Source organism: Electrophorus electricus, chromosome 17 (genome assembly GCF_013358815.1).
Source record: "Electrophorus electricus isolate fEleEle1 chromosome 17, fEleEle1.pri, whole genome shotgun sequence".
Taxonomy (NCBI): Eukaryota; Metazoa; Chordata; class Actinopteri; order Gymnotiformes; family Gymnotidae; genus Electrophorus; species Electrophorus electricus.
Genome location: NC_049551.1, coordinates 11,799,905 through 11,819,243, shown reverse-complemented (window position 1 = coordinate 11,819,243; position 19,339 = coordinate 11,799,905). Strand labels below are relative to the sequence as shown.

Sequence of the window (19,339 nt, the reverse complement as noted above, 5' to 3'; positions counted from 1 at the left end):
CCAGTTTCCCTCTCTTCCTGAAAGTGCCCCCCTCTGTGTTGTTTTTCCCAGCCAGCTGTACATATTGTTCCCACAAAGAGTGTGTCTGTGTTTAAGTCCTTGCACTATCGTCCACTCCCTTTCCCTTGAGTGTGCGCGCGCACACACACACACACACACACACACACACACACACACACACACATACATAGATATAGCCTACAAACATTCACACATATAATACACAGATCTATTTGTAAAGCTAGACATAAAATATTAAAATATAATACTTTTACCATAACATTGTCTACTACAGAAACATCCAGTAAACATTGGCTAGATCAGAGGCAGACTGGACAGTTAGGATGAGAGTGTTTTGCTTTAGACCTTTATGGCATCTGTTGCATGTCTGAGGGAAACTTTCAGTCCAACCTGTTTGCATCACATTCCAGCACATGCAGTGAGACTGCACACATCTCCTCTACCCCACCTGTGTTTGTGCTCTCTGCAGCAAGTCTCTTACTGTCACATAGCCAAAATCATGCAGTTACATTAACCCCAACAGAGAGTTGATTAAACATTGCTGTCTGTGTCCTTTCAGTGTCCTTAACCTATAAAACAACAGCAAAACATAAACACTAAAAGCTTTTCAAACAATGACTTTTAAATAGAATTACCATATTGGCTTATATAATGATTATTTTGCTTATTTTAAAAGCATACTATCCAAAAATATTTAATTATTAAGAAATAGATGTACGATTAAAGTGAGGTCACCAAGAGTATAACGGTGAATCACGGTTGTCACGTTTTTTGGAAACGACCTTCAAATGGAGCGTGTCTATTTATCATTTATTTATCATTTATCATCGTTAGTTTTGCTCACTGAAAAAAAAACGGCATTTGCAGGAAATCGTATTTTATAAAGATTCCAGTATAGTAACGTTGTTCAGCTAAATCTGTTCAGTTAAACCTTTAGTTTAATCGCCCAGATGCAAATGGCGCAAAGTCATCACTGACTCTGATTATAGGCAGTAGACTTGAGGTTTGATTGAGTTGTTAGCAGGGGGAACGTCGCTCTTAAGCACTGGGATACACAGAGGGGTGTGACTCAGCTTTACTGGAAAGTAGTGACTCAGTGTCTCCTTTCCCCAGCTGGCCGATTGTCGACCCCACAGATGCTATAACGATCGCGTCTAATAACCTGCAGGTTTTGTTTGCTTTATACGATGGAATTTCCCTGTTGTGAATATTTTGAATTTTTAGCGTCTTGTTTTTGTGGGCGCATGCAATATACAACCGGATGAGCTGCTCGGCTATTAATGTAACGGATACGTTAAAACAGCAAGGTGCATTCAAGCTGGAACTTGAGAAGCAATAAATAAATGTGTGTTTTTGAACTACACTACTGCAGTCCGAAACTGTTAACCTAGATCTTCAAGCTTACAAGAGAGACTTACAGAAAAGTATTCGCAAGTGCATACCGAGTTAGCTACAGTTATGCAACCTTGGGTGTCTGTAACAACATAATCACATGGATATTCAAGCGATTGGATTCCCCGTAGGGCTTCGCTTGGGTGACTGAGCGCGTGTGGGTGTTAGCTAGAGAAGTGCTAAAGGAGAGTGCAGCGCTTCTATTCCAGGATCACTCCAGAGGCGCGAGGGCTTCGAGGTCGGGACAAGGTGGGCGGGATCCGGCCAGAGTACAGTCACGAGGACTATTACCGAGTTCAAGACCTACCGGAAGCATATACCGTCATTCAGGTGTCGCTTGGCTGATGTGGGCGATTCGTACCGTTCAGTAACAATCTCATAGGGAAGGATTATTCTTGTGCGGGAGCTAAAGAGGTTCCGCTTAAAATGCATTCCACCCACTGACTATGTCAGCATTAGTTACCAAAGCCTCTGTGATACACAATTTAGTGTTTATATAATGAAAACTCCCACTGTTCCAAGAAGAAAGCTATTCGACCACACAAATAACGCTTAAAAATCTCAAGTTACAGGCTACTGATGTCAAAGTCAAATTTATTTATATAGCGCCTTTTACAACAACCGTTGTTACAAAGCAGCTTTAAACATGTCCGAGTCCAAGTCCCCAGTGAGCAAGCCCAGGGCGACAGTGGCAAGGAAAAAATCCATAGAGCATGAGGAAGAAACCTTGAGAGGAACCAAGACTCAAAGGGGGGCCCATCCTCCTCTGGTCGACATTTGACAGTACAATGGCAACTATAAACAATAAGGAGCAAAATAAGTAGTGAGAGAATTGAATAATAATAAAAATTAAAAAAATAAGCAATGAATGTCTGTTCCAGTTCTCCAGAAAATCTAGTCTTAGTCTGATAGGCTGTAATTATGGGTGTAATAATTCTGATCTTTCCTGCTGAAAAAAAATTACACAGTCCAACATAAATGTCTTATTGGTCTATGCTGGTTAGTGTGTTTCAGGTGCTGTTTCATCCTGCTAAAGCTAATTCACCAGCACTAAGAGGAACCCAAAAGTACCTGGATCGCCAAAACACAGCAAAAGCAATATGGTGTTTCACTCTGTGTGAACTATACATTTTTATATTCAGAAAGGCATCAGGCAAAGCTTTAGAAACTCCCAAATAAAATGAAACTCACAATATATACTTTATAGCATTTTCGTTGGCAGAGTGGTTTATCTGAGTGATCTGAGAGTTGGCTTTAAGTGATCTGTCAGCTATAGGATTACTGCACATTTTGACAGGATTGTGCTCCATAAACCCTCCTGTGGCCTTGATAATTGCCATGAATTGCCATGAATTGGGTGCATCTTACTGCACAGATGTTCTAGCCATAGAAAATATTGTGATTAGCTCATTACCACTTTGCCTAAAAGGGCTGACTGACAATGTGATATGGCTGTGTTTGAGCCATACTGCAGTATCATGGTTTAGTTATAGTACCCAGCTCAAAAAATTGTTTGTACTTTTTTTTGCCTAATTCAAATCTCATTTGAAAATGGTTGCCTCAGATATGCAATGTTTAGAAAGAAACATCTTTTAAATAATTGTCCCTGAAGTATGTTTCTTGTTATAATAATACTGGAATAAATATTGGATAATTAATTAGATACCAATAAATATGTGTAACGGTGTTGTAATTATAAAAAAGTATAGAACTGGACTAAGAAGCAAAATATTTCGGTGAATTGAGACCATGGGCCAAGATAATCCACCCTTTTCTTTAGCCATTTCAAACCTTTGAAAGTTTTGAACATTGATGGACGTGGAACTGGCGAATAAGATCGCTTGGATATTTCAACTTGCATGTTGTTGCCGATGATTGGCCATTTCTGTTGTGGGAGGACAGAGTTGTATTAACGCTCTAAGCTCTACTTGGAATCCGATAGCAGTTGCCCGTGGACCGAAACTGAATTAACCTTCAAGGCGAACAATGGAAGTTACCGAACATCAAAGTTTCTGAACGCGTTGAATTGCGCATTAGCTAAGATTTGATTAAACACGATTTGAGTGCGATTCAAAATAAAATAATACGTGTTTTTTAAAAAAGCAATTGGAAATATTTTTGCACACTTTTGCATTTTCTAATCGATTGCCGAGGTTCTTTCCTGTATGCACATTTCTGAGGTTCATTGGTAAGTTTACAACGTGCCGGCCGTAATCAGTGTGATAATCTGTTCATCGGTGGGCAGTTACTGATAAATATACGTTTAAACGAACCTAGTAATGAACGTTATCGTAACACGTGAAATAGTAGTCTTCGTTAGTTAACGTTAGCTAGCTAGCACTCCAAGTGTCTAAGCGACTACTCTAATGTTGAGTAAGGTTACATATTTAGTTAGGGGTGTCCAATAGGCCCCTCTTCTAACTCGCAAAGTCTTGCTTTTAGCATTTATTCATTTATTTATTTGTGTGTGTGTGTGTGTGTGTGTGTGTGTGTGTGTATATGTGTATACATTATATATATATATATATATATATATATATATATATATATATATATATATATATATATAATGTATGTATATGTTTGTTTGTTTTGATAAGACTTCAGCCATGTTGTTTTTGTTGGGATCATTTGGGTTGTTTTTCCTCCTCAAGCATATGTTTGTCATTGATTTCCAAACTGGAGTGATGAGTCAGGAGTCATTAAGGGAAGGTCTACTGTGGGTTTCAACACTTGTTGAGGTAGCTAATGGAGCTAGTGACATCTAACGTCAAAGTTTTGTCATGAAGTTAACAATGATGGTTAATAATTGACAAAGAGTTACAATTAAAGAAATGGACATTCTGACTATGGAAAATAGACACAGAGATTTAACTGTTCCTTATTTCTCAAAGAGAGATAATATTCAAATCTCTCCTTGGATCTACTCTTCTGTCTGCCCTCATACATATTGTCATCCAAGTCACACAAGTGAATAGTTTAAAACCAAGGAGATCTGGCCTTTAACCCGCATATTCACTGACTCTAATGCCATAACAGTGTTTGGAGAGCTAAGAGCATGTGCAGGACATGGGGGGCCTTTAGAGAAAAACTTGCAGTGCCAGATAGCATTTCTGTTGTGTATTAAAGGATGTTAACATCTTCCTCAGGACCAGAAAATGCCTCAAACGACTCCATTTGCAGCCAAGTTTACCCCGAACCCCTACAGTGGAACTCGCACTCACTACAAACAGGTGGAAGAGTGCAGACTACTCTACCACAACAACAACCTTGTGTCTGGGTCACTGGAGGCTCTTATACAGCACCTTGTTCCCACTGTGGACTATTACCCTGATGTAAGCACATCTCCATGGAAATACTACTAACCCTTCTGCCATTAGTTAAAGCTAGGCATTGCATGTTGTTTGTTTTACTTTCAGAGGTCCTACATCTTCACCTTTCTGCTTAGCTCACGTCTCTTCCTGCATCCATTTGAGCTCATGTCCAGAGTGTGCTATTTGTGTGTGGAGCACCACAGGGTGGGTGACCCACAGATTGATAAGGTATGCAATCTTATCTACTCAAATTCATATAATACCAACAGACACACATTTAAAAATGGTTTTACTTTATTTTTAGCATGAGACAATAAAAAAAAGACAATAAAAAAACAACCAAAAGAAAATGATAAATAATCATTTGTGCAGGGGAGGTAAAGGAGCTTGTATAAAGTTAGGAATATATCAATATTTATAAATCAATATGATATACACAAATACAAGTTTCATTATAGGTTTATACTTACTCATAAGTATAGTTATGCACTGATTACATTTTAAAAATTCGATTGGATTTGATCAGAATTGTGGACTTGTAAATTTTAACATAAATTGTTTGCTTTAACAGTGATATATAAAGCATAGCAGGATGTTATGATGCATCTTCTTCGGTCAACAGAAACGGATCCGGGATATCGCTCCAAGAATTGTACAGCTTCTCACAGAGTGGACGGAGACGTTTCCGTATGACTTCAGGGATGAACGTATGATGCGTAGCTTGAAAGAGATGACGCACCGTCTCGCCCTCGGAGATGAGGTCAGTGCCCCTCTCTTGTCCATCACTGACTGGCTTCTGGGGTTGATGTCATCTTCATCACGCTATCACCAGTCTTCATTGGAATTGATGATATCCTTTCCTTTTTATTCTATACATTTTATCTGAATTCAGGGTCTCTCTTGCCATGCTTCGTAAGCATCAGGGGCCTGAGTGCAGCTGGAGTGCTGACATTTGAGGGGCACTCAGAACTGGATACATGAAAACTGTGAACAGGGAGGCAAATGGTTGCAATAAATTTTGGTGAAAGAAAGCAAGGAAACAAAAATAAATTAGGATAATAGATTTAAAACAGGGACCCACAGTCCCCTGTACAGTTCTTTGGTCCTGTAGGACTAGATCTGGAACTGATTTACTGTGAGTTCAGTGTGATGATGATTGTCAGTGCCTTGAGCTTTCACCAGGCCAGTGACCTAAACTGTCAGCACACGTGCCGTGGTGCAAAGGACTGTGAACAAACACATGATGGCTTTTCTCCTGTGTCATCTGTTGTGGAGCAGTTGTCTCGGCGGGCCATGCAAAGGCTTATCCAGCGGCTTTTACGCAAGATGACCATCCTGGGACAGTATGAGGAGACCATTGCGACGCCTGCCGCCACACAAGAAAAACCGGCTTCTCAGAAAGCCAAGCAGCATGTTGTGCGGAGGGAGGAGTGTGTTCTCTCTGTGTGTGATGACCCCTTTGTCCTCGCTCAGCAGCTTACACACATCGAGATGGTGAGTTTAGGGTGTGGGGGAGAGGTGACTTAACCTCTTGTGATCATAGTTTTTACAGTGGTTTAATGGAATCCTGCTTGTAAGTAACATATTGTTATGATGTCCCAGTAATCTAATTATTGTCTTTTTTTCTAACTGAATGCAATTACCTTTTTTTGTAACCTGAATACATAACATCATTACATGTATTCTGTTAATTCTTGTTCTGATGCACTGAGTATTTGGGTCACTCCCCATAATCTCATCAATGTGGTAAGGAAAACACAATTACTGCCTTTCTAGCAGTGGTTGAGATTCTGCAGGGATTGCTGAAGACATCAGTTTCTGTCTGAATAATGCTGATCAGTGCATTGTGTTCAACTGCAGGAGAGACTCAGTTACATTGGCCCTGAAGAATTCATTCAAGCATTTGTTCAGAAAAGACCCTCTGGCAGCCGCAAGGTGAGCGTGTTACACAGGACACTAAGACTTCGAAGACACCTTCGTCAGAAGTGCTTGCCAGTTGGGTTATGAGTGACTCACTGAACTATTTTAAAATTCTTTCTACATTACCCAATGTACCAGGCAGAGTCAGTTGCTAAATGTGTGAAAACAATTGGTTTGCCATAACTGAACATAATTTGAGGGGGTGGGGGGGGGGGATTTGGAACTAATTGATGTGAAAACTTTGTTTGCAGAGTTTGTTCAGCAAAAGACGAGCCAGTAATCTGGAGGCATACGTTGAGTGGTTCAACAGGCTGAGCTATCTGGTGGCCACTGAAATCTGCTTGGTGAGAGAATGTCTCGACTATGCTTAGAGCAAAAATAATCTAAAGAATAGAATAAACAAATACCATTTTTTAAAATTGTATTTTTTTAAAGCTGCATTTTGCTGGAAATTGTTTTGCAGCTTATGTTGTTGTTTAGTGCTTTTGTTATCAATTGCATTATTGTGTTACAGTGATACTGTACAATAAGCTGACATTTTACTGCTTTTTGGACTTAAAAAGCTTTTCCAAAAAATCTCCTGTATTACTCCTTATCCTATTATTAACACTATGCTGCCCTCTGGTGGTTGTGCTTGTGGGCATCTTTTAGCCAGTGAAGAAGAAGCACAGGGCCCGTGTCTTGGAATTCTTTATTGACGTGGCACGAGAATGCTTTAACATTGGCAACTTCAATTCAATGATGGCCATTATCAGTAAGTGCATGCTTTATTACATGTTTAGAAATGGCGTTATTCATTATATAGGCTTATTCATGTGATTTACTAAACGTTCTGGATTTTAACTCCAGCTGGGATGAATATGAGCCCTGTGGCCAGGCTGAAGAAGACTTGGAGTAAAGTCAACACTGACAAGTTCGAGATCCTGGAGGTAAAATGTAGTACAACAACAGACACACGAATATGTTCACCTGGAGGGATTTCAGGGTCTTTGAAGTGTTTGTAAACAGACGCTTGCTGCTGTTTGCTATTGTAGCATCAAATGGACCCATCCAATAACTTCTACAACTATCGCACAGCACTGCGGGGAGCCACTCAGAGGTCTAGCACAGCTCACACTGCCAGAGAGAAGGTGGTGCACCCCTCTCTTGTTCCCATGCCCCATGTCTCACACAAACACACGTACTCAGGAGATGGACTGAATAAACGAATGCTTACCTATAAGAGAATACTGTAACCTTTTACTGTATGTCTTTCTGTTGAAATGTATTTGTTAATCTCCTTCCGACATTACTTCTGCCCTCAGATTGTTATCCCGTTCTTCAGCTTGTTCATTAAGGACATCTACTTCCTTAATGAAGCCTGTGCCAGCCGATTGCCCAACGGGCACATCAACTTTGAGGTAAGCTGTCTCTCCAGAGTGGTTTAGAAGTCTGAATATACTGCTTATACTGAATTACGCTAGAGGTGATGACATGTTGGACAGAATGAACATAGTAGTTACCATTATAGTTATATGTTTTGTGGCAATTGCCGTGTTTCTAAAGTTTTCTGTTTCAATGACAGAAATTCTGGGAGCTGGCTAAGCAGGTGAGCGAGTTTCTAGCATGGAGGCAGGTGATCTGTCCATTTGAAAGGAACAGAACAACTCTGCAGTATCTCATCAGTATCTCCATTTTCACTGAAGATGGTGAGTGTTCAATCATCTTCTTCCATTAAGAGATTTGCGGCGCTAACTGGTTTCATTGCACGATTCTATACAAGAATGCTGCAAAATAGGAAAAGTTGGATGGATAAATTGTATTCGCTTTTCTTTTTCTTATTTTTTTAATTAGCTCAGATTAATCACTCATTAAAAATTTGTTTAGTTTTAATTATTGATTTTCAATCCAGCAATTTCTTTCTGTAGTTACGTGATTCAACATTTTCTTAATTGTCTATAACTATTTGATTAGTGATTTTCTTTTTCTTAGTAGTTTTTTAAAATTATTTTTTTGCAATGGTAATGACTTTCTGCTTCTGTTTCAGAGCTTCAGCTGGCCTCCTATGAAAGTGAGGGGCCTGAGAACAGCGTGGAGAGAGACACACGTCGCTCTCTCAGGTGGTCACTAGCGCCAGAGACATTCTGCACCGTAGAAAGAAAAGTCTCGGCTCAAAACTGGTGCATCGGAAACATTTTTTAATTAGCTCAATGCCGATGATCGCTTTAGGTGTGCATTTCAGAATTTCAATTACTTGAGGTATTAACTGAGGATAAAAATTCAATTTGGTTCTTTCACAAAACCTTTGCATTTTTAGACCGCTCTGACTTACTGTGTTTGGTGTATTTTGTCTGTGTTGCAGATCATCTCTTAGCAGGATGTGAATACTGCTTTTGGATATTTGAACTGGCCTTGAATGAACAGGACAGTCAGTAAACTGAAAGACTGCCTCCTGATGCAGGAGCTGAATGGCTGCACACTGATGTTTGTATGTTTGTAAATGTTTGTAAACCATTTGTTTGAATCATGGCTTTTGCGTAATTTTTATTTTGGGTTTTTCCCCTCATCAAAAGAGACTGGTTTCTCATTACAGAAAAATCATTATGTTAAAGGAAACATACTCTTGTGTACCTCATGTAAAAACAGTTGAAATAAGCTTAGTGAAGTGTATCGTGAGCCTGTGTTGTACAAAGAGCGTGTCGCTGGTCGACCTCTTCTGTTATGCAGTGTAAGCTTTCTAGTGGGGTGTTTTTGTATTTGCAGAACAGTTTGTTACAATCTCAAATAATTGTTTTTGTATGTTTTTGGTGACCCAATTTGTGTTTATACACAATATGTGTTATATAAAAAAGTCTAACCAGTCTCAAAGCATGTGTGTTCAGTATGTACTTTTTTTTTCTCTAAGCGTATACAGACATGTATGTTTGCAAACATCAGCAGACTGACCCCCCCCCCCCCCCCCCCCCCCCCCCCCAATTCACGCCATAAATATTAAGGCATGGTAGTATTCATATTTAGTTTTATACCAAATTGATAAACTGATCCAAACTGATTTAACCACACTCAGGTCACTACACTGTTCTATGTGACAAGACTTCACCATCTATGGAGCCAGAAGGTAATGTCCCAGAAGCCTTGGTAGCCCAGATAAAATTCCTAGGTCAACACCACAAGCAGCACATTTTACTGAGCAAGACATTTAAGGACCTGTGAGCAAACACGACACCCAGTTGCCATGGGTCCGGCCACGGCCAAGTTAACCCAGAGGCTGACTTCACTATATACGTCCAAGCAAGCTATGGTTCCCAAAGCCCTTCCTCTGGACACCAGACCTTCGTAATTTCATCTAGCCCTGCTTGAGAATTATAATGTGAACTCATGCAGCCAGTAGATCATCTGATGATGCCATCTCAGAAACAGCTCACCCACTCTAGACCCACTGGAGTAACTGAGACTCCACATCTACAATGAAGTGGCCAATAAATAATGTAATAGCATGGACTGACTGTTCGCTGAGCTACCCAATGGAGGATGGATTCTCTCTCAAGTCTTGCCCCCCCCCAAGGTTTCTTCCTTAATTGCACCCAGGGAGGTTTTCCTTGCCATTGTCACCTGTGGCTCGGTCATAAGGAATCTGGACCCATATATTTGTAAAGGTGCTTTGTGACAACACGTGTTGTAAAAAGCACTATACAAATAAATTTGACTTTTGACTCTTCCATCTAGGGCCCAAAAATCAATAAATCTGCCCCAGATTTGGAAAGGTAAGTCATTTACATTGCAGCAAAGTGAAATGCTTGTTTGACCCCCTGGTGGCTACTTGTGGGCATGTCACTATAAACACAAGAAAGTTTATTTGTACACAAGAGGACCATCCTAAAGACTATGTTAACCAAATTAACATATTTACCTGGTCTGCTACTTAACTATCCAGTCGCACATGCATTAACATCTTATGTAAAATTCCTTTTTAAATGCTGAGTGTGTAACTTTTACAAATAAATAAATATAAAATAAATTTTAAAACCTACCAGGAGCACCAAGTACTTTGGACACCACCTTGAATGCTTCATTTTTTAGTTTGTGTTAATACAGATTCTTGATGAAAAGTACAGGAAAGCCTGACAAACCAATGTTAATCCTCTCCTCCATCTTGTCAAAACACCCATTTCAGATGGTTGCTTGATGTAACATGACAAAAAGCACCAGTCAGTGCCTATTGGCAGTGCCTATTGGCTGCCGTACAGCATAATTAAAGTTGAGAAAATTTCAACTTTGCAATGCTCTCTTCTCTTGAGCAACATGCTTGCACCCATAATCCTCCACGCACAACTGCCATTGATTCTCTTCATAGATATTAATGAAATACAGAGTAAAAATGCCTCATACCGCTGCAATGCAAATGTACATGTGAAAGCTTCATATGGTTTAGAAATATATTAATGTGCAAAAACTGCTCTGCAGAGTGGTAGGACCTCATGTGCTGCGCCAGATTCATATGGAAAGAGATGCAATATTTGGGGCACCCATTCTAGGCAGCTGAGAGGTGTTTAAGAGAGTATTCTTATCTGTGGAAGGTCACTGAGTTCTTGGAAAGCAGCCCTGATTCAGGAACAAGAGATTCTTGTTGAGCAAAGTTCCATTCAAGAGCACCAAAACCTCTAGACTAGTTGCCTAGGCAATGGACTAAATGAAAGTGCTGGCAAATATACTGCTTCCAATGGAAAAGACACAATGTCTGATCATGCCATGACCAGAGCAGGAATCTGGGAGGAAATTGGCACTGATTGGACGATGGCACTGTTCTCCTCGTGATCTGATGCAATGGCACAGAGTGGGCATGTTTGTGATGCTTCAACATGGGACACAACTGTGTTCCCATCAGAATTCTTCTGTACAAGGGATCCAGAACTGCTTGGTCAGTGCTCGTTTGCCATGGCGCTATGTTGCCCAGTGCAGAGAATGGCCATCTTCATTGCTCATACTTGTCTTGTTGCTACCAGACTGAGAGTCAGAGCAGAGGCAAGGCCAACCTCATCACCCATGTAGTACAGAGTCTTCTACAAAAGTGGAATGCATTCTCTATGTCAAAGAATGTGTCCCCTGTAGCAATGCTGCCAGTTCCAAATAAGCAGTTCCAATAAGCATATCACACAAGACAGAGTACTGTTAATACAGAATATCAGCAAGAGTGTGATTCAGTCATAGAGCCACAGGCAGAGTGCTGAAGACAATCACAGTTGTGCTGATATTCAGTATAAAAGCATATGTACAAAGTTAGGAAACAAAAGCGTCAATGAACCTCCCTCAAGGGCCAATCAGTCGTCTTGGTTGCAAATTGTTGATGGCGCTAGCCAGCTCAATGAAATCTGAAAGGTTACCTGATGCTCCCTTTCAGACGAGCTCGATTTGTAAATCCCTCCTGAGCCCCTCAGAAAAGTTGCACAATTATATGCAAAGTATATGCAGGTAACATCAGACTATCATTACATGTATGTCTGTAGAATTCTCTGTTGATGTGACATACTGTTCTTGACTTCTGTCCATTTAGATATTTAAACTCAAGGCCTTTGATTAAAGGTAAAGCAGGTAATTGTGCACTGCACAGCCTGCCAACCTCAGACTATCATTACATATATGTTTGTAAATGTCACTGTTAGTGTGAACTACTTTCCTGACTTTTGATCATTTAGGTATGAAAACTCAAGGCTTATGATTATAAGCAAAATAGGTAATTCTGCATTGTATAGCCTCCCATCAATGGATTTGCCTCCAACTTTCCAATTTTCCTCAAATGATAGTGTGAATGTATATTTCCATTTTGGTCAAAATCAGGCAAACTATAATAGCATTTCAGTGATATAATTCAGAAAAGTGATACTGGTAACCATTTGATCAATGTGTTGCAGCCACATGTAGTTAAAAATTAATTTTGTTTCATAATTATTTAGTTTCAGACTCTACAGATTATTTCATGATCTGATTTGATGTGAATGAATGAAAATCTACGACTATATGTCAAGTAGCCTGAGTAGCAAGAAGGACTACTACCAATTGACCAAGTTTCATGTCTGTAGGATTTATGGTCTGCATGATTTGTTGTAAGGGAGAAAAAGAAGAAGTAGAAGTAGAAGAAGAAGAAGAAAACAAAGAAGAAATTGCTACAAGTGACAATTTCAGGTTTCGTTTAACTCTTATTAGGTCATGTATTTAAACCCTGCCTGTGTCTTGGCTATTCATTGTAAGTAGAGTCACTGTTTTGTAAGCATAGTCTCCGTGTATGCAAGGCTAACCATTGTTTTGTGAATTCCATGCCTCTGTCATGTTTGTAATTCTAGCTGTTTGTTGATCCTTACCTCCGTGTGTTACATCCTAGCCCATGTTTTACATTGTGTACTTTTGTTTTGCTTAGTTTATTATGTCTTCTCGAACTTTACATGTTGGTCATTTGATCCTGGACTGTTACAACAACGCTGACTGTGCATTTGCCCCTAATAAACCTCACTCTTCTCCACACACGTCAGTCTCCTTACAGTTCACCATTACATCAAGTCATTAAAGGTTTTAAAATGTATACAATAACAGTTTGCATATAATGTGAAAAGCTGGTGACAGTTTTGTTTTATGATGGTCTAAAATTGAACTGTTCAATGCTGCTCTATTGTTTGTTGCATCACATTTTAAGTAGTGGATGCTTTTGAACTAGTGTCAATGTACAGTCATGGCCAAACTGACATTTGTTTTCACAAAGTTTACTGCCTGTTTTTTTTAGATCATTTTGTCAGATGTTTATATGGTATAGTGAAGTACAATTATAACCATTTCATAAGGTTAACTGTTTATTGACATACATCCAGTTTTAGCAAAGATTTAATATTTGTAGTGTTGACTCTTCTTTTTTAAGACTTCTGCAATTCACTTTGGCATGCTAGATTTTCAGCTTCTGGGCAAAATCTTGACTGATGACAACCTATTCTTGCCTAATCAGTGCTTGGTTTCTGTATTTGTTTGGCCACCCTCTTTTTGAGGGTTGACCACAGGTTCTCAATGGGATTAAGATCTGAGGAGTTTCCTGTCCATGGACCAATTTCAATGTTTTGTTTAATGAGCCATTTAGTTATCACATTTGCCTTGTGACATGGTGCTCCATCATGCTGGAAAAAGCATGGTTCATCACCAAATTGCCCCTGAATCTTTGGGAGAAGTTGCTCTTGGAGGATGTTTTGATACCATTGCTTATTCATGGCAGTGTTCTTGAACAAAATATTCAGCAAACCCACTCCCGTGGATGAGAAGCAATCCCACACATGAATGGTCTCAGGATACCTCACGATGCATGACACAGGGCTCATGGCAGTGCACACTGATTTTTCTCCAGACAATCATTTGTCCAGATATCCCAAACAGTCAGAAGGGGGCTTCATCAGAGAAAATAACTTTATGCCAGTTCTCTGCAGTCCAATCCCTATACTTTCTGCATGTAGAATGTCAGTCTGTCCTTGATGTTTTTCTTGGAGAGAAGTGGCTTGTTTGCTGCCCTTTTTGACACCACCCATCTTCCAAAAGCCTTTGCTTCACTGTACATGCAGATGCACTCACACCTGCCTTCTGAGATTCCTGAGGAAGCTCTGCACTGGTGGTGACCTGATCCCGTAGCTGCATCCTCTTTAGGAGATGGTCCTGGCACTCGCTTGACTTTCTTGGGTGCCCCAAAGCCTTCTTCACTGCAATTGAACCTCTCTCCTGGAAGTTCTTGATGAGTCAATAAATGGTTGATATAGGTGCTATCTTACAAACAGCAATACCCTTGCCTGTACAGCCCTTTTGATGCAATGCAATGATGTTTGCACATGTTTCCTTGGAGTTAACCATGGTTAACAGACTAAAACAACAACCACCACCACCCTTTTAAAGCAACCAGTCTGCTCTTCTAATCAGCATGACAGAGTGATATCAGCTGCCTTGTCTTCGTTAACACTTTCTCCTGAGCTAACGAGAAGACTGATGAAATGAAGTTAGCAGGCCATTTTGTGGTAGGGCTGGAATGGAGTAATTTTTTGTGATTAAATACATTTTCATTGCAAGGAATGACTTTGCAATTCATCTGATCACTCTTCACAATCTAGAGTTAATGCAAATTGTCACCATAAAAACTGGAGCAGCAACCTTTCTGAAAACCAAAATTTGCTAGTCTCAAAACCTTTGGCCATGACTGTATGCAATTAACTTCCACATAATGTTACAACTGGTTAGTTGTGACAGGATGGAGTGAAAGGCTGAATGCATGTGTCTGATTATATCACATCTGTTAATGTTTTTGTGAAAAACCCCTGTCTCTTTGCAACCAAGTCACAGTGTTTACAATGCACAAACTGGCATGTTGGGTCTAATGTGAAACGGTGGTGAATTTCTGAGTTTAGTTTTTGGTGATGGTATAAAAACATAAGAACATACTGTGCTGCTGTAATAGCCTGAATTAATTATATGATAATATGACTGCAAGTACACATGGGTAGCCCTGATTACTGTGCTGTTCTATATAGTATTTCATTAAAGTCTATTAACTGTTACACTGTATCATATATATTCATACAAACCAGACTTACTGGAGGGCTTCAGTAAGTTTTTGTGAAGAAGTATTTGAAGTCTCTTGTAGGTTGAGCCATGCAGTTTAGATTTGTACTCTTTTTGTAAAAATAAATAAATAAATAAATAAATAAATAAAAGATTTCTAATTAGTACATAATTCAGCTTATCATTTTGTAACACTCTGAAAAGTTACCAAGAGTGACATAAATATGACATAGCTATTGTACTGAGTGGTCCGTGTTGCTTATAGTTGGCTAGATGTTTGAATATCTGCCAGCATGTCAATTTGGCACAAAACAGCTTTGTTCTTTCCAATTACTGTTAAGAACATTGCATTACAGTAACTGTTGAATTTGAATAACATGGACACATATCAAGCACACTTCAAATTAAAGTTGTGAAGTATTGTATGAAGTTTAGTTGTGAGTGAATTAAGAGAGTGAAAACATATGTATATGTAAAGATTGAATATAGTTCTAGTTATGTTATAGGCTCTGTGACCACACACATTTGCAAGATGATAAATAAGTAAGACGCCAAATGTCAGTTTGTGTGTGTGTTTGTTTGAGAGAGAGAGAGAGAGAGAGAAAGAGAGAGAGAGAGAAACAGAGAGAGAGAGACAATGTTTAAGAAAGCTACAGAGGTGTGTGTGGGGCAGTGTTTAGGTGAAATCTAGAGGTAGATGTGTGTGTATGAGATACAGAGTGAGAGGGAGAGGCCTGTGAATAAGTGCAAAATAGGTTATTGTGCACTGTAGACTCACGATGTCATAAATGTTTCAATCTTTGCAGGCATCATCAGACTATCATTACATGTGTGTCTGTAAATTGCTGTGTTGATGTGACATGCTGTTCCTTACTTCTGCCTATTCAGGCATGAAAACCCAAGGCTTACTATTACGATCAGTCCCTAACGGGTTCCGTGTTCAGTATTTTCCCTGTCTTGTGTTTTTTGGTTCCATTCCATGGTTTAGTTTTCTCTTCCCCCCTTTGATTTTCCACACTTGTCGCTCGTTTCTAGTATTAAGTTCATGTATTTAAACCCTGTCTGGATCCCAGTGTTTTTGCTGTTCATTGAATGAATTTTTGAATATGTTTGAATGTTAGTTCATTGATGGTTGTATGTATATTTGAATCATTTTGTTTGTTTGTTCTCCTAGCCTTAGCCCTGTGTTTTCACTAGTCTTTTGTTATAGCCTGATTCCCCTGTTTGCTTTCGTGAACTCTTGTTTTGTTAATCATGTATCCTCGTGGTCTCCATGTTGGCTCTTTGACCCTGGACTGCCTTAACAACTCTGATTCTGGATTTGCCCCAATTAAATTTCACTCTTCTCCGCACATGCGCCCGCCTCCTTACCGCTCAACATATACAAGTATAAGCAAAATAGGTAATTCTGCACTGTATAGCCTTCCATCATGGATTTGCTTGTAATTGCATTTTCCTCAAAATGGTAGTGTGAATATATATTTTCATTCTGGTCAAAATCAGACAAACTATGATAGCTTTTCAGTGATAAGACTCAGAAAAGTGATACTGGTACCCATATGATCAATGTGTTGTAGCCACATACAGTCAAAAAGTCATTAAAAAAATTATTTAGTTTCAGACTCTAAAGATTATTTCAAGACCTGATTTAATTATTTCAAGACCTGATTTAATGAAAATCCTATGACTAGTTTGAAAAATGCTAATTTTATATTATCAACAAATGGGACAAAACTAAACATTTCTGAAAAGCACTAGCAATTGCAATGTTTGGACTCCTGGAAAAATTAATTTGAGTCCAAATTTGTGTTGCCAGGTGAAACTATATAGGCGATATGCTGGATTCTCTAGTATAGTGGCCCCTCCTAGTGGCCAATTCCCTTGAAATGTGACTATGTCTCAGAGAATGCATACATGACCATACCATTCAAGTTTCAAGTGGATTGACCAATGCTAAGACTCATGAAATGTGTACTGAAAGCTGATTGGCTTTCTCTGTTGTAGGTCCTGCTCCATACATGCATATAGATGTTGTGTACCAGGTTTCACATTAATTGTACATTCTGGGCATGTGTGACAGTCTCTTACCTGTTATAGCACCCCCTAGTAAAGCAGGTGCACCAAGATGGTTGACTTACCCCATACCCACTTGTCATTGTATTGAAGTTTTCATGAGTTTGCGCTGTTTATATTGTTTTTGCAGTGGAATCTCTGCCCTTGATTTGTTTGGCATGTGGAAACAGTGTAGAAATCTCCAGATTTTTTGATAATTATTAAACTTCAGACTTTTGTAAATGTGTGGATACCAGATTTGTGTCGGTTTGCTGGAAAACCTAGGACTAGTTTGAGCTCAAATATGTGTTATTTTGCCTATTATGCAAATTATCTCAAAATCTAAGTAGGCGGAGTTTATGGGTTCTTGAGGCTTTTTTGTAGACTGGAAGACTAATAATGACTGGAAAAAAAAGAATTTTGTCTATATGACAGGCGGTGTAGGAGTTATGGACTGGAATGTGTTTGAGCACACACACACACCCAAAAAAACCCTCACTTCGAATATTTCATTTATTCTGTGGAAAAAAAGGGTTCTTTCTTTCACTTTTGTTATTACACTTGTAGACTTCTTTGTTGGCATCCAACTTTGTATCTTTTGTTTTGGCTTCAGAATCCTCCCATGATGTTGAAATCAGCAGCAGTTTTAATAGTGTCGTGTTCACACACATTTTCACCCATCATAGAATATAATCTGGCTCCTTTCCTATTAGTACTTGTGAATACAGAGGCTTCAGACACTCTAACCATCCCAGAAGTACTATTTTGGCATACTATTTCAGATAGAAATCATATGCAGCCAAGCTCCTTGTCTGACAAGGCTGTGTCTGGGAAGGATCTGATTTGCTGTGCAGGTTTCGAGTAGCAAATCCATTAGACCTTTCTGTGCTAATGTACCTCTGATGTGCCAAGAAGGGGAATTAAAAATGAATGTTTCCAGTTAGAGTGTATCTGGTCTGAAATATTTTGTTCTCCACCGCAAATACCTTCAGCAATCTTCTGTGTGCTAATTCTCAATTGCTCTATATTTTTTTATGTATCAGAACAGCAGTTCTGCCTTATTGAGGATGTTCATCAGGGCTCAAAAATCCTCTTGTAGGTTTTCAAATCCACACGTGTGAAAATGGACTCTCCATTTCAGTGCTCATCTTTGATCTGAGATTAATGCATTCAGTATATTTTAAAATGCAAATCTAAAATATAAAATAATCTTGAAAACAATGCAATGTATTATTCTAATGCGTGAAGTTTTTTTATATTTAAAGGTTTTGTTTGTTTTTTCACCAATAAAATAAGTTGTATAAAGCACAAAAATACCTGACGACTGTAGCTCGTTTGTCGGATTACATGCTATAAGGTCCAATAGGTCACAGTGAGATTGTCAGGTTAAGCAGAACACAGAAACAGAGTTGCTAGCAGGTAAGTATGAACGGTTTACTATTTGCACAGGGGAAAACGGGGAGATTCCAAAAACACACGAGCCAAGAAACAAGCAAATGTTGGGAAAAATGAAGGCAAAAAAGACCAAAACATCCAGACAAAAGGGCAAATAACCAGAGAATAGGAATAAGGTCTAATACGCAAAACAGGTAAGTATTAGAAACAGACTCAGGAACGCTCGGATCTCCAACCTGGTTCTTCTAGCAACAGGTCTAATACTCAGGAGATTGAGAAACGCCTCAGAGGATTCTGGGAAATGCAGTCCGTTCGAGACCGGCTGGAGACTGATGATATGACATAGATTTAGGAAGGTGTGTGCATTTCAGAAGAGGTGGTTTGCATTGAAAGGTATCCCATTAGAAATTTATTTCTGTTGAAACAAATAAAATTATTTTAACACTATAGTCTAAATTTGGAAAGAGCATGTAATAACTACATCCAAGTTTCATGGCTCTAGCAGTGTAGCCAGATTTAAGAAGAGCTGCATTTTCAGAGCTTTTTAAACCATGTACAGTTTTGTCAGTAGCCCATCAGACTTTATTCACGTTAAAATATATATCACATACATTGCAATCGACTTTATGTTGCTGCGGACTGTACAGCAGGGAAATTACTTGGTAGTTTTGTATCTATAATTGAAGAATGTT

General features: G+C 39.1%; 1 protein-coding gene across 3 annotated transcripts; it reads left to right on the top strand.

The window, feature by feature from the left end:
• The first annotated feature begins 3,338 nt into the window (after positions 1-3,338).
• Positions 3,339-9,488, top strand: rasgef1bb (RasGEF domain family, member 1Bb). 3 transcript variants are annotated; one of them, XR_004777093.1, is made up of 14 exons: positions 3,339-3,601; positions 4,563-4,748; positions 4,833-4,955; positions 5,350-5,487; positions 6,006-6,221; positions 6,588-6,662; positions 6,899-6,991; positions 7,299-7,401; positions 7,497-7,576; positions 7,682-7,777; positions 7,952-8,047; positions 8,212-8,335; positions 8,674-8,885; positions 8,989-9,488. XR_004777093.1 is itself a non-coding variant. In XM_035535948.1 (14 exons), the coding sequence occupies exons 2-14, from the start codon at positions 4,572-4,574 to the stop codon at positions 9,008-9,010; spliced, it is 1,416 nt and encodes a 471-aa protein (XP_035391841.1). In that variant the 5' UTR covers positions 3,340-3,601; positions 4,563-4,571; the 3' UTR covers positions 9,011-9,488. The 3 variants fall into 3 exon arrangements, 2 of the variants coding, with proteins under 2 accessions (XP_035391841.1, XP_035391839.1); XM_035535948.1 differs by having other exon boundaries at positions 3,340-3,601; positions 8,674-8,746; XM_035535946.1 differs by having other exon boundaries at positions 3,340-3,601; positions 8,674-8,855.
• Positions 9,489-19,339: the final 9,851 nt, after the last annotated feature.